This window comes from Rhincodon typus, chromosome 42, assembly GCF_021869965.1.
Source record: "Rhincodon typus isolate 14 chromosome 42, sRhiTyp1.1, whole genome shotgun sequence".
Lineage (NCBI taxonomy): Eukaryota > Metazoa > Chordata > Chondrichthyes > Orectolobiformes > Rhincodontidae > Rhincodon > Rhincodon typus.
In genome coordinates, this window is record NC_063373.1 from 4466324 (window position 1) to 4482211 (window position 15888).

At 44.2% G+C, this 15888-nt stretch overlaps 1 protein-coding gene and 2 long non-coding RNA genes across 4 annotated transcripts; 1 reads left to right on the forward strand and 2 right to left on the reverse strand.

The window, feature by feature from the left end:
• Window positions 1–1314: 1314 nt before the first annotated feature.
• LOC109913556 (zinc finger protein 239-like) lies at window positions 1315–4167 on the reverse strand. The gene is made up of 2 exons (XM_020513092.2): window positions 4110–4167; window positions 1315–3358 (listed from the first exon to the last, which is right to left on the reverse strand). Exon 2 carries the CDS (start codon window positions 3050–3052, stop codon window positions 2240–2242), a length of 813 nt encoding a protein of 270 aa, XP_020368681.1. The 5' UTR covers window positions 3053–3358; window positions 4110–4167; the 3' UTR covers window positions 1315–2239.
• LOC125487455 lies at window positions 3901–15673 on the forward strand. Of its 2 annotated transcripts, none has more exons than XR_007265908.1 (4): window positions 3901–4008; window positions 10319–12716; window positions 13363–13499; window positions 15040–15673. It is a non-coding gene; the product is annotated as an uncharacterized LOC125487455 (long non-coding RNA). The 2 variants fall into 2 exon arrangements; XR_007265909.1 differs by lacking the exon at window positions 15040–15673 and adding an exon at window positions 13797–13895.
• On the reverse strand, window positions 5507–10562 carry LOC125487453. The gene is made up of 2 exons (XR_007265906.1): window positions 10151–10562; window positions 5507–6744 (listed from the first exon to the last, which is right to left on the reverse strand). It is a non-coding gene; the product is annotated as an uncharacterized LOC125487453 (long non-coding RNA).
• Window positions 15674–15888: the final 215 nt, after the last annotated feature.

Consider the following 15888-nt stretch of genomic DNA (forward strand, 5'->3'; position numbering starts at 1 on the left):
GTGCAGTAGGAGATGGTGAGAACCGAGGTAAGGAGAATAAATAAAACAAAGAACTGAAGATCTGAAACAAAAACAGAAATTGTTGGGGAAGCTCAACAGCGTCTGGAGAGGAAAACACAGAGAGAACATTTCAAGGCCAGTGACCCTCTTCAGAAGGGTCTCAGATACCTCGAGCCTGTTCTGCCACATAATAAGATCATGGCTGACCTGATTTTTTGCCTCAACACCTCATTCCTGCCAATCTCTGATAATTTTTAGAGATAGTAAGAACTGCCAATGCTGTAGTCAGAGATAACACTGTGGAGCTGGAGGAGCACGGCAGGCCAGGTAGCATCAGAGGAGCAGGAAAGTTAACGTTTCGGGTCAGGACCCTTCTTCAGAAATAGGGGGTCTTTCAGACATGCCTACCTTGAAGAAGTTATCCTCCTCACTCCGAAAAGACCTCAGTGGATCTATCTCCCACCGCAACCCTCTGGTAATCTCTCCGGCCCTGAAGCTGCTCGACCATATACTAAAGCAAACCAGGTACTACAGCCACACTGCCTTTCTCAGTACCTGCCTGCAGAACCACATCATCACTGGCACGGTGGCTCAGTGATTAGCACTGCAGCCTCGGGACCCGGGTTCGATTCCACCCTTGGGTGACTGCCTGCGTGGAGTTGGCACATTCTCCCTGTGTCTGCGTGGGTTTCCTCCGGGTGCTCCAGTTTCCTCCCACCATCCAAAGATGTGCAGGCTAGGTGGATTGACCGTAGTGTTCAGGGTGGCGTAGATTATGGGGATGGGTCTGGGTAGGCTGCTCTGAGGGTTGGTGTGGACTTGTTGGGCCGAAGGGCCTGTTTCCACTCTGTAGGGATTCTATGATTCAAATGGACTCCAACCTACATTCAGGCCATCCCAATTTGGCCCTGACCACAACAACTTCTACATGCAAAACATCCAGATGCTCCAAAAATGGTTTTCTCTGATAACTTTTAACTCCCTTTCTATTAAGAATTCTATGTGCTTCTCCATTAATATTTAACTATTATACCTCCATTACTCTCTGGAGGAGAGAGTTCAAATAAAAATTCCTCCTGGTCCACTTCTGAAATGCAGTATCCCTTATTTTAAAATGATATCTCCTCATTTAAGTTTCTCCCACAAAGAGAAATATTTCTCAGCATCCATCCTACCAAGTCTCCTCAGGACTTTATATGTTGCAATACAATCACCTCACATTGTTCTAAATTGCAATGGACGCAGACCCCACTCAACTTCTCCCCATGATACTCCACGCACTAGCTCATTGGAGACAGTCTTTCTCCATGGCAAACATTTTTTAAAGATTCCACCAGCACTAAAATCCTCTGAGATCCCTGTGTTCTTCAAACTCTCACCTCATCCTATCCCAATCTGCATCACTCCACCATTGGAGGCTATGCTTTAGCTACTGAGTCCCAAACTTTGGAACATTATCCTTACACTTCTCACTTCAACAAAATCTACCTCTTCAACTAAGATTTGGATCATCTGTGAAACACCTTATGATATTTATTGCAAAAGGTTCTACATTAACACAAGTTGTGTTCATTGCAGATTTTGAACAGTTGAATCAGGAATGACATACAAATGTTTCAGATCAATGCACCATAATGAACACAGCCATTTTTAGACTAGAAACTCAACCTGGTATTTTGCTTTCAGTAAGAACAGATCAGTTTGACACCACTCTCTTATTTTTTCAGCATGTTTCCAGCATTCACAGTTGTTCTTGTAGACTCCAATTATATAGGAGCTTCTGTTCTATGTCTAGGAGCTCTGAACCACAGAATAGAATGGCTGAGAAACATTTCTCATGCTCCTGAGGGCCCGTCTACCTTTCCAATCCTGGATGTGACTAACAACAGCAAAAATAGTGGAATTCAACTCCTGTAGTCACTGTGAACTTGCCAGTGTCTCAACAGTTAGGATGATAGACTGCATTCTTTCCCACACCTGGAGCAGCCTTGTGAATGGCAATTGTCCAGTGTGAGTGCATTTGTGCAGAGTGCAGTAATGTGATCACTTGAACCCAGTCTCAGAGACAACACCTAATCTATCACTCATCAGTGTGAACCTGTTGGTACATCAGTTCCCGGAACTTTTACAGCACTTCCCATAGTCCAACCATTCAAAAGATTGTTTATCACTCTCTCATATAAGCAGATTGGATTGAAAGTAAACAGCTCCTCCCAAACGTGAAATTGCTTGTGTTTCGTTAAGTTGGAGCAGGTGAATGAATATTTTCTCTCCTGTGTGTGTTCTCATTGTGTCTACGTAAGTTGGAGAACTGACTGAATCTCTTTCCACACTCCATGCACGTGAATGATTTCTCCCCTGTATGAATTCTCTTGTGTCTATGTAAGCTGGATAACTGAGTGAATCTCGTACCACACTCAGGGCAGGTGAACGGTTTCTCTCTGGTGTGAGTTGTCATGTGCGTATGTAAGTTGGATAACTGAGTGAATCCCTTCCCACACAAAGAGCAATTGAATGGTTTCTCTTCAGTATGAATTCTCTTGTGTGTTCGTAAGCTCGCCAACTGAGTGAATCCCTTCCCGCACTCAGAGCAAGAGAACGGTTTCTCTCCACTGTGAGTTATTTGGTGAATATGTAAGCTGGATAACTGAGCGAATCCTTTACCGCATTGAAAGCAGGTGAACGGCCTCTCCCCAGTGTGTGTTCTCTGGTGTGTAAGTAAGTTGGCTGACTGAGTAAATCCTTTCCCACACTCAGAACAAGTGAATGGCTTTTCCTCAATGTGAGTTCTTTGGTGTTTATCCAAATTGGATGACTGAGTGAACCCTTTTCCACACTTGGAGCAGGTGAATGGCCTCTCCCCAGTGTGAGTTCTCTCGTGTTTATTTAAATTGGATAACTGAGTGAATCCTTTCCCACACTGGGTGCAGGTGAATGGCCTCTCCCCGCTGTGACTGCGTCGATGACTTTCCAGCTGAGATGGATAACAAAATCTCTTCCCACAGTTCTCACACTTCCACGGTTTCTCCATCGTGTGGGTGTCCTTGTGCATTTCGAGATTGGATTATCTATCGAAACCTCTACCACATACAATCCCCTGGAATTATTCTCTGCTGTGAACATTGCAATTTTCTTTCAAGCTGTATCACTGCGTAGAGCTTCTTGTACAGTTGATGCTCTGGCAAATAGGTGTGTTCTCATGCATTTCCAGTCACACTGAGGTTTGAAATCATTTCTGGCTCACAGAAAAAAACATTTCCCCTTTCAGTTTTAAAGGTCAATGATATTCAGGTCATGGTATAGATCTTGATAGAATGATTAGTTTGATTTTCCTGCCTGTAGATCTTCTTCTAACTCCCTGCAAATGGAATTTAGAAGTCATTTCTTGAAGTAAAAGTTAGAAACTCCGAACATATCAGTCTTTTCTTTCTTTCCTGTTCCCCAGAAAGTGTCTCACACCCCTCCTCTTTGAGCTGAAATCCAAATTCATCTCTCTCCTCTCCCATTCCCTCCCTCTTTTCCCTCTGCCTGTATCCAGTTATCCAGCTCATGTCGGCAGACTGAGAATAAAACCAATATGTCAATCATGAGTTAACAAGGTGTAAAACTGGATGAACACAGCAGGCCAGGCAGCATCAGAGGAGCAGGAAGGCTGACGTTTCGGGTCTGGACCCTTCTTCAGAAAATTTTCGAAATTGTTTGAAAATTCTGAAAATTTTCTGAAGAAGGGTCCAGACCTGAAACGTCAGCCTTCCTGCTCCTCTGATGCTGCTTGGCCTGCTGTGTTCATCCAGTTCTACACCTTGTTGTCTCAGATTCTCCAGCATCGGCAGTTCCTACTATCTCAATGTGTCAATCATTGTCCCTGCTGGTCACGTGGGCCCAAGCAGCCCGCCCCCCCACCTCACTTGGAACGCCTCGCTTGCGCGCCGCTCGTCGTTGAAGGCCGTTAACCCGGGGTGCGTTCTTGAACAAAAAGGCCTGGCGCCACAAAAGCGGGAACTCCAGGTATTTGTTCAACATTTGCGGTTTACACAAGGCGCCAACAAGCCATCACCCCCCAAACACCAGTTATAATTCGCCGTTTTATTCCCCCCGCCGCCTCTCACCGACTGTCGATCCGCAACTTTCGTCGGCGCCATTACCATCACACAGCTGCGCATGCTCACAACGCACGGCGTCGTTCCTCTTGCGCAGACGTCCGCCGTGTGTAGATAGGAGACATTCACAGCCGCGAAGAATGCTGGGTAAAGGGACTTGGTCATCACTATTTGTTCATTGTGACCACGGCCGCCAACCGATTGAAATCGGGGCGGTTACGTATGGGTATTCAGCGCGCACTCACGTATCCCTAACGCCATTGTCGTTAGAGAAGTTTGAAGTCTCAAACTGGATTGGACCTTACAATGCAATGTTAAAATTGTGCACTCGTAAGTATTGTACGCTGCTAGCGTTCCCAGCAAGTTACAGAACAATGGGAATATCAGTCTACCATTTACGTGCAGCAAACAAAAACAAACAATAATTACCCAGATCCCCGTGTATGTTGAAACAACAATTTCAATAAGATTTTCCATCTTGTTAGATTAGGCTATATCCCACGTGTCAAGAGGTTATAGAAGGAATGTTTACATGGCTCAGAGTTTAAAAACCTTGCCAAAGCCTGGGATGAATGAGAAAAGCTAGTTTTCTTTTGTCTAGCTCCTACCGTGGCAGGGCAGAAAAGTGATTAGACAAATTCCACTCATTTTTCCAAAGTGGAATTCTAGGGATTCCACAATGGAGTTCAAGGAAAAGACCTGCACAGGTTTTGGATATGACAAGATATTTGAGGACTAAGGAGAGAGAAAAGAGAAGTTGGAGAAGGGGGAAGATAGGGGAGGTTTCTTTTGACAGGACAGGTTGATGATGTCTAATTTCAAGGAGAGATGGTGGGTAGCTTATTTATTCAACGGGATGAGGGCCCAGAGTCAACCACATTGCTGTAGGTCTGGAGTCACATGTAGGCCAGACTAGGTAAGGATGGCAATTTCCTTCCTTAAAAAGGACCTTATGAACCAACTGGGCTTTTCCTGACAATGGGTTCATGGTCATCATTAGACTCTTAATTCCAGATATGTATTGAATTCAAATTCCACCATCTGCCACAGAGGGATTTGAACCCAGGTTCCCAGGACCTTATCTGGGTCCCTAGCTTAACAGTCCAGTGATAATACCACTAAGCCATTGCCTCCCCTTAAGAGAAATAACTGCTCAAAAGTTCAATGAATGCTGAGAAAGTTCCATACAACAAAAGGTGAAGGAAATGGAGAAGATGAACTTTGACAGGGATGACAGGAGACAATAAAGACAAATATGGATTCAAGGGTCAGTTAAGAAGGAACCTGAGAGGATTTGGTTCAGTGAGTCAGTGGAAGGGAGGGTAGGTCTGCAGAGGTACTTGCTGGATGGTGGAGACAAGGGAGAAAGGATAACCCTTACGTTCAAGATTAAGATGACAACTTTCTAATCATGAAGGTATTTTATTTGATTTGTATCCAGAAGAATACCACAAATGACTGAGCTGGCATTTGTCAACATAAGCAGAAACAGACTCCAAGGTACATGGTCCAGTCATAGATAGGATTATCAGAAAAATACAATTACTATTGTCACTTTTGACCTCACTGTTTCACGAGGTGTCAGGACTGACAGATTCTCTACCCAAAATTTGAAGCAGATGAACAGTGATTTCCCAGTATCCCCTTACTAGTGCAGCAGCAGAATGAGTATAGTCACTGAGTGAATCCCTTCCTACACAAAAGTATGAGCGTGTTGGTACATACTCAGTTGAGATAATTGCCTGAAGTCTATTGCAGTGAAAACATTTGAATGGTTTCACAACAACATAAAAACACTGATGGTACATCCTGGGAACTTTTGTGGCATTTCCCATAGCAATTGAAGGGTCTCTTGTCAGTGTGAATTTGCCAGTGTCTTATCAGATTGGATGAACTAATGAATCCTTTTCCACACTGAGCAGGGGAATGGTCTCTCCCCAGAGTGAATGCATGCTGCGGCAGCAGGTTAAATGCCCGAGTAAATCCTTTCCCACACAGACCTGGTGAATAGTCTCGCCCTGCTGTAAACTCACTGGATTTTCAGCAGCTTGGATGAGCAAGTGAATTCCTTTCCACACTTGGAGCAAGTGAACGGTCTTTTCTCAGCATGAATTTGCTGGTGTATATTGAGAGCAAGTGATCACTTGAATCCAGTCTCACAGCAAGATCACCTAAACAATCTCTCATCTGTGTGAACTCATGTATCATCAGGTGGGATGATTGATGTGAATCGCTACCCCACAGTCGCAGCACCTAAATGTTTCTCCCAGCTGTGATCCACTGCTGCCTCAGTAGGGCAGATAGTGAAATCATTCACTTCACATTCTGGGCAGTTGAAAGGCCTCTTCCAGTGCGACTTCACCAATGTTGTTCCTGCACAGATGGGTAATTGAATCTCTTCCCAAATTCCCCGTATTTTCAGTTTCTTTCAGTGGTGATTGCATTTATGTTCTGACAGATCAGATGGCTGGCTGAAGCCTAGTCCACACATACAGTATGTGCATGGGTTCTGTGAGCAGTGCTTCTAGCTTCCATTTTCAAAATCCAATAATATTGGAGTTTCCGTAAATGAGGCAACACCATGACATTCTGATGTGATGTTTGGTTTCAGTTTCTGAACTGCCAATCTTCCTCATCCAATAGCCTGCAAAATTGATTTAAAAACAGAAAAACTGGGAGTGAGACAGAACCACAACAACACAAAAGCAGGTTGTGAAATTGAACAAAAACGAATTCACACATTTCTGGGGTCAGCAAGAGGAAAGTCCGATAGTGAAAGCAGCTAGATTGCCCCACAAACCCAACTGCTTCAGTGATGTCATTCTGGGAAAGGAACCTGCAACCCAAACTAGACCAACACAGACTCTGGCCTCTGTAGGAGACAGGTGGCTGAGGAAGATAAAGGAGAGATTTTAAATGTCTATCCCAGAAAATTGATAGACTGTCCCTAACCCTCAAATAGCACTACTTAGCAGGACCACAAACACCATCAGCTCAACTTGTCTTCCAAATCAGATTGTCCTGCCTCGTCTGATATCCAGTACTGATGGACAGAAGTTTCCAACACTTATAAATTGGGAAGACTGAAGTTAATCTCTAATGTCCTCGTCTGATGAACTCCTTGGCAACTGTCTAAACCAGACTTTTCAAAACTCGTGTCATACGAGTTTCAACCATGTATTTGCCCAATATCCAGGACTACCTACTTACAGGTCAGTAACATCACCTGACCCCATCCTAGTTCCAATTGATTTCTAAGTGAAATAGTTCTCCATTCCTTCATTACCCCTAGATTTACCAAAATTCTGAAGGCCATGTATTTACCCTGTATTTTACATAGAACGTTGGTGCTCACTGACCTTAAGGCTCCAGTTTAAGAAGCACTTAAGTTTTAAAATTCTCTTCCTTATTTATTAATTCCTCCATCACCTCTCTAGTCAGCTCTAGCCTCCTAACCCTCGAAAATCTCTGCACTCAATAATTCTTATTTGCTCAGCATTGCTGACTTGAATATAAGCCCTGGAATTCCATCAGTAAACATCTTCCCCTCACTTTTCTACTTCAAGATATTTCTTAAAACATTTATTTGACACAAACTTGTCATTTGTCTAATATTTTCCTGTGTTCTTGGAATCATATGTTATAACATTTGTAAAATAACATGCAATATTTATAGAAGTACAAAGTGTTTATGAACATACGAGTTAGAAGCTAGGGTAGGCCATTCAGACTTTCAAATCTGCTCCGCCGTTCATTAAGATCATGGCTGATCCGATTATTCTAATTTCCCGCAGACCCCAATATCTTTTCATCTTGAATTCTGATGAAGAGTCACTAGTCTTGAAACATTAATTTTTTCTGAGCAGATTTTGCCAGACTGGCTAAGTCGCTCCAGTAATTTTTGTTTTAACCTCCCACTTTCTTGTTCAATCAATCCATCTCTGCCTTAAATGTTCAAAAAAGCTCCAATTGCTTCTTGTTGAGAATTCGAAAGACTGTGGCAAAATGATGCTCCAAATTTCTGCCTTAAATGGGTAACCTCTTATTTTGTCAGATGGAACCCTCACTATAGATTCTCCAAAGAGAAGCATCCTCCCCACATGCACCCTGTGAAGTCCCTTCAATATGTTTCAGTAAATTTGCCTCACTCTTCTAAACCCCAGTAGATACAACTCTAAACTGTCAAATATTCCCTTAAACTACATTCTGTCTATTCTAGGCATTAAATCGAGTAAACCTTTTCTGAACTGCTTCCACTGCATTTATATTCCGAGTGAGGAGACCAGCACAATAAATACTATTCCAGATCTGATCTATGCAATGGCCTGTGTAACTGAAGTATAACTTCCCTACTTTTACATTCAATTCTGCTCAAACATTTTTAGCTTTCCTAATTATTCCTTGTACCTGCTGACTAATCTTGTGATTCGTGGACTAGAACACATTCCTTTTTGCTCAGAACTCTACAATTTTTCACTTTAGTCAATTTACCACATCCTTGTCCACTCATTTAAACTTTGTAGTTGCCGTATATCCCACTTCACAACCTATTTACCTCCCTACTTTGTATCATCAGCAAATTTAACAATCATTCTTTTACACCTTTCATTCAAGTGAATTATATACATTTGATCACTTCGCACATCATTTGCAACATTCATGCCACACAAATCCCACACTAACACCATCACCAATAAGAGTCAATCTAACCACCACCCCTTGACATTCAATGGTGTTACCATCAGAGTCCCCCAATATCAATATCCTGGGGTTAACATTGACCAGAAACTCAAATAGACTTTCCACATAAGCACAGTGGCTACAAGAGCAGCTCGGAATACTGCTGTGAGTAACTCACTTCCTGATTCCCCAAAGCTTGTCCATCTACAAGACACAAGTAAGGAGTGTGATGGAATACTCCCCACTTACCTGGATGAGTGCAGCTTTAACAGCACTCAAAGTTTGACACCATCCAGAACAAAGCAGCCCACTTGATTGGCACGACATCCAAAAGCATCCACTCCCTTCACCACAGACATTCAGTAGCAGTGTGTACTATCTGCAAGATGCACTGCAGCAATTCAAAGATCAGACTGCACTTTCCAAACCCATGACCACTTCCATCTAGAAGGATAAGGCCAACAGACACATGGGAACACCACCACCTGCAAGATTCCCTTCAAGCCACTCATCATCCTGACTCAGGAAAGTATTATTGTTCTTTCAGTGTCACTGGGTCAGAATCCTGGGATTTCCTCCCTAAGGGACATTGGGTCAAACCACAACAGGCAAGTAATGATGGCCAACCAGAGATACCTGCATTCCAAAAGTGAATTTTTTAAAAAAAGTCTTGATTTGAACATAAGAGACCTCCTTTACTCCCTTTGGGTAACTGCCCCATTTCCTTCAAGCTACGTGGCTGCACATATATGGCACCAGTACATCAGTTGCGTCATTCACTTCCAGTTCCAGAAGTCACTACCATTCACATTCTGAGGCTCACACAGTCAGCACGTTAGAGAAACGCTGCCAGTAACTTATTTAGGAGCATTGTAGGAACGCATTCATAACACAGACTGCAGCAGTTAAAGGAGGTCAACCATTAACATTGATTATTTCACTGGCCAAATGATGTAGAGGCCTAGTCAAATGGTCTGAGGACACAGGTTCTACTCTGAACCTGGCAATTGATACAATTTAAATTCAGTTCAATAAATTTGGAGTTAAAAGCTCATCTGAGTAATAGTACCATGAAACTCAGTGATTGTCATAAAAACCCACCTGCTTCACTAATGCCCTTTTAGGGAAGGAAATCTGTCTGGTCTAATGTGACTTCAGACCCACTGTAATGCAGTTGACTCTTAACTGCCATAAGAGGCTGGTTAAGGGCAATCAGGAATTGGCAAGAAATTTTGGTCTTGCCTGCAATGCCACACCCCATGAAAAATTAGAAGTGTCTACTCTGCCGTCAGCTGGGGTTTGGCAATATCTGCTGTTGGTCTCATCAGAGACACCCAAATTCCCAGAATATATTGTATAAGTTTACATACTAAAACAGATCAAATGCATCCACTGAAATACTTTCTTCCTGAATCAAATTAGCGTGCATTTAGCCAACAAAACTCTCCGAGAACCTCCTTCCCTTTGGCAGCTTCATAGTGGAAATTGCAGGGTTCCAATGTCCTCGAGATTTTAACGTGGAGTTTCTCCTTCTGCAGATCCTCCTCCCTGTCCACTGCAGTTGAAACTGACGCAGCAAAGGCTTTCTAAAGGGAATGGGAAGAGTAACTGAAGAAAAAAAGCCTAGGCGAAGGGAGTAAGACTCGGTGTCTTGCCAGCATAAACAGGACGACCCGAACGGCCTCTTTGTATCTTACAATCAGTTAAGTGATTCTGCAACCTCATCAAAAGAACTACTTTGAAGACGAGAGACCAACCTCTACAGCCAGCCACCACCTCGCAGTAAAACGCCTCCTCATTTGTCCATCTGAAAGGCGACGGTGACCGGCGGCCCCGCCCGCCCTCACTCACTCCGATTGGTCGGAGGACCCGTCGCATGCAATTGGTCTTCCAGTAGTACATCTGTTCCTATTTGTGCTACTATGCCGTCAATCAGTCGTGTCTCGTTGTAAGGTCACTGGGGGCGGGGTTCACTGGTGCGGGGCGTGGCTGAGTGGATGACATCATCACTTTGCGAATAGAGCCGGAAGTTGATCCCAGCTGCAGAGGAGCTAGAGAACTGAAGCCAGCTCTCGGAAACAGAGAGTAAACTGGGAGTGGAGGAAACTAATGGTGGAGATGAATTTTTTTTTAGACAAGATTGGAGCGAGAGTATGTGGAACTGGGATTTACAGCTTTGGGAGAACATGAGTGGACATGATCACCGTAGAAACTGTATTTGTCTAATCTGGATTTCCATTCTACACTGGCATTGTAAATTCATTCCACATGGGATTGCAAGGAAGGAGTGCTTCTAACATAGAATCCCTACAGTGTGGAAACAGGCCCTTCAGCCCAACAAGTCCACACTGACCCTTGGAGCATCCCACCCAGACCCATCCCCCTGTAACCCACCGCGAGGCTCAGACGAAACATCGTATCAGCATCTGATTGAATCATTCTGTTCATCGGAGCCTGAATGTTGTCAGCCTTTAAATGTGAAAGGAGAAATATTCTATCTTTGCTAAAATACTTAAAACATCAATGTGACTGGAAAAGCACTGAAACACCCTGAGAGTGTTCCCGTGAAGTGAATGAGTTTGCAACAATTTTGCAGCCTGAAATAAATTGTCCAGTTTTCAGTGAGCAGAGACTGTACAGATGTTTTGCTTGTATGCAGAGACAAGGCTTCAATTAATTATCCAACCTGGCGAGTCACAAGGATACCTACATGATGGAGAACTGTGTGCATGTGGAGAGTGTGGAAAGTGATTCAATTACCCTTTGAATTGATATTCATCAACACAGACACATTGGAGATAAACCATTCATGTGTCCTAAGTGTGGGCAAAATATTTGCTTACTCATCCATCCCCTATATATACCAAATGGTACACACTTGTAAGAGACATTTTGCCATTGTTGAATGTCAGGAATGATCTGATGCTTCATCAAACCTCCTGATCAGGTTCACTTTGATCAGAGACCTTTTAAATGTTTTGATTGTGAGAAGAGCTTTAAAAGCAAACAGGAGCTGCTGAGACATCAACACATTCACACAGGAGTGACACCTCACACTTGCTGCATTTGTGGAAAGGCATTCACTCTGTCATCCCAACTTCTGACACACCAACTTGTTCACACTGATCAGTGACCTTGTCTGTGTTCTGACTGTGGGAAATGTTTCAAAAGTAAAAATGATTTGCAAATCCATCAACGCATTCACACTGGAGAAAGCCAGTCATCTGATCCCTGTGTGAGAGTAAATTCAGGTGTTTATCAGCAGGTTCACACTGATAAAAGACCTTTAAATTGTTCTGTTTGTGAGAAAGGCTTTAAAAGCAAACAAGATCTGTTAACACAGCAGCAAGTTGACACTGGGGAGAGACCAGTCACCTGTTCCATACATGGAAGGAATTCACTCGCTCATCCTACTGTCTGAGACACCAGTGAGCTCACACTGGAAAGAGCCATTCATCTGCTTGTTTGTGGAAAAGGATTCACTGATTCGCCCTGATACACCAGCAAATTCACACTGGAGAGACCGTTCATTTGCTCCATATGTGGGAAGGGATTCGCTCAGCCATCCCAGCTCATTGACCACCAACTGGTTCACAGTGATCAGAGACCTTCCAAATGTGCTGACTGTGAAAAAAAGCCTTAAAAGCAGGAAGTATCTGGTCACACACCAGTGAGTTCACACTGGGTGAAGCCATTCACCTGTTCTAAGAGCAGGAAGGAAGTCAGTCAGTCAGTCATCCCACCTGCTGAGCCATCAGCAGCTTCACATCAGAGAGAGATTGTTCATTTGCTCCAAGTGTGGGAAGAGATTTGCTCAATCGTCCAACTTGCTGAGAAATCAGCACATCCACAAGTGATTGCTGGGTCAGATTCTACAGTTGTGATCATATTCAGCACTGAATCACATCCAGAACCGAGCCAAGGTCATTATGACAGGTGGGTTCTGTCTTTGCTGATGTTAATATTACTTATAACTGGGTTGGATGGACAATAAATGCTGGCCTAGCCAGCAACATCCACACACTGTGAATGAATTTTTAAAGAATAATTAAGTTCGGCATTCTGGTTGGAGCAGACAGTTTCAGTAGAGGAATCAAAAATGTCAGATTGTCATAAAACAGTTGACGCTGGTTTCTGCTTTTCCATTCACTTCCTTATTCTCCCAGGACTCATGAAGTTTACACTCCTCCGAAAGGGCACCCTGGCTTATTCTGTGTTTGAGTTATTTGTTCTCTCACTGCCCAGTCTGTGAATTTTGTAATGTTGTCTTGTATCATGTTATATTCTTCCTCAGTTTAGATACACAAGCTTGTTATCAGCTGCAAATTTCAACACTGAGTTACTTGTTCCCAAATCTTAATACTGGAAAGCACTGAGCAGGTCAGATAGCAACTCTGGACGGAGAGAGAGAGAGAAACAGAGTGAATGTTTCAGGTCAGTGAGCTTTCATCAGATGTGGGGAATGTTAGACATCGAACAAACCTTGAGCAAGGTATGGACAAGACCATGACAAAAGGAAGGTCTGTGATATGGTGGAAGACAGGAGCAATTGAATGACAGAAACATTTCTTTCCTTTCTAAGGAACTAAGAAACAAAAGATGTGCTTGGAGCAGATGTGCTGCCGACTGAAGGAAACAAAACAGGGGACAGTGTTTGATCACCGAAAATGTGGAACTCGATGCTGAGTCCAGGAAGCTATAAAGTGTGGAGGAAGGAAGGTGAGTAAGTCAGAAGTTCGTCATTTGGACCCACTGTTGGTCCTGGTTCAAACAGCAAATTGTAGAGCAGAACACTTGGGCCCAAGGGAGAGGTGATCACTGCCTGCTCGTATATCTTCCCTGATCATATCTGCGCACGGGTAACATTGGAGGTGGAGCTTGCTGGCGAACCTTTTGCTGATTTTGGCTTCTTTTACGTTGATTTGTTCTCATATCTCATACTGGTTCCCAAATTGGCTTTTGTGAATTTCTGTCCTGTGCTGCTCATGATCCTGACACTTTCATCTCCTTTTATAGGGGATTAGATGGAGACTTAAATGAACATCACATCAAATTGTGACAGAGTGACTCTTCCGCAGGGCCTGAAAATCTTTGACTGTCCGTAACTCACTCCTGGGCACCTGTTGTTCTGTATATAAACCATCCTGAACCTCTCAATTAGATTCCAGTCTGTAACTCACTCTCAGGTATTTGCTATACTATATATAAACTATCCCGAACCTTTCAATCAGATTCCAGTCTGTAACTCACTCCCGGGTCTCTGTTGTTCTGTATATAAACCACCCCGAACCCCTCGATTGGATTCCAGTCTGTAACTCACTCTTGGGTAGCTGTTATTTTATATATAGACCAATCGCCCTAAAGGTGTTCTCTGTGCTGGTAAAATTGTTTCTCTTTTCCTCTCCTTCCCACTACCACCTCCACCACACCCCCTGGACCTCATCCACAGTGTGGCCTACCCGATTGAGGCTTTCAGCTCATCCTGCGCCAGCAGAAAAGACAGGTTTCACTTCCTACTCTACATAACGTCGGTGAGCTGATGTTCGTCGACTCTCTGGGAGTCTGGCTGTTCATCATGGAGCCAATAACCTCGGACCTTGACCACAGTGTGCTGAGAATGTAGGCCACGGTCCTGTTGCAGGTTGTGTGGTTGCTAGGCAGTGGGGTAGTCATTTTACTGCATTTCCCATCCACCATGGCCTACATCTGAGAGGCTACAAGCCCCCAGAGGTTAGATACAGAGTAAAGCTCCCTCCACACTGACCCCCCATCAAACACTCCTAGGACAGGGACACCATGGGGTTAGATAGAGAGTAAAGCTTCCTCTACACTGTCCCCCATCAAACACCCCCAGGAAAGGGACAGCATGGGGTTAGATACAGAGTAAAGCTCCCTGTGATCTGCTGCTAGGTGAATCTGCGTTAATAAAAATTGCAGAGATCTGAGAAAGACTCTGCCACTGTGCACCTGAATAATCTACCTGTCTCTCTGTCTCTCACTTCTCCCTTGTTTTTTCTACCCTCCCCTCTCTTTTTCACATTCTATCTCTCTCTTCCTCATTCTATCTCTCTCTTCCTCTCTGTCTGTATCTCTCTCTCTGTCTCTATGTCTCCCTCTCTCTCCCCTGCGTGAGTGTGTCTCTCTCTCTCTCTCTCTCCTACACACACAAAACACAAACTTGCTCTTTCTCTCATTCTGTGTCTGTCTCTCTCTCTCTCTCTCTCACCCCCCCACACCCCCCAATTCAATCTTGCTACAGTTTCTCTGTGTCTATACTGCCTTCAGGCATCTATTTGGGTTTTACTGGTTTGAACTGGGAGTGATTCAGTTCCCACTGACCCAGCCCCAATCCCATCTCCTTGTCTGAGCAGTGAGATGCCACCAAGAGAGAGACAGAGGGAGAGAGGAAGACAGAGAGAGAGAGACACTCCAGGCGAGATTCCACACACAGACTGGCAGAGAGAAACTGAGGGAGACACGGAGAGAGACACAGAGAGAGCGAGAGACCGAGAGGGATAGAGAATGTGACTTTCTCCCAGTCTCTGTCTTCCTCTCCCTCTCGATCTCTCTGTGTCTGTTCGTCTTTCTCTCTGTCTCCCTCCCTCCTTCTCAATCTCTCACTCTCTACAGTCTCTCAGTGTCTGTACCGCCCTCAGGCATCTGTTTGTGTTACACTGGTTTGAACTGGGAGCGATCCAGTTCCCACTGACCCAGCCCCAATCCCAGCACTGTGTCTGAGCCAGCAGCAGATCACAGTGAGACGCCACCGAGAGAGAGACCGTGTGTGAATATGACTTTCTTCCAGTCTTTCTGTCTCCTTCCATCTCTGTCTTTTTCTCTCTTGTCCCCATTTCCCTCTTCCCCTCTATTCTCTCTCTCTTCCCCTCTATTCTCTCTCTCTTCCCCTCTACTCTCTCTCTTCCCCCCTCCTCTGTCTTTCTCTCCCTCTCTCTCTCTCTTTCTCTTCCCACCCTACACTCTCTCTCTCTCTTCCCCCCGACTCTCTCTATCTCTTCCCCCACTCTCTCTCTCTGTCCCCTTACTCTCTCTCTCTGTCTCTCTCTCTTCCCCCCTACTCTCTCTCTGTCTTACCCCCTACTCTCTCTCT

What these genes read in the sequence shown, in the direction of transcription:
- LOC109913556 (XM_020513092.2), bottom strand. Translation starts at nt 3,052, where the DNA reads ATGCACAAGGACACCCACACGATGGAGAAACCGTGGAAGTGTGAGAAC.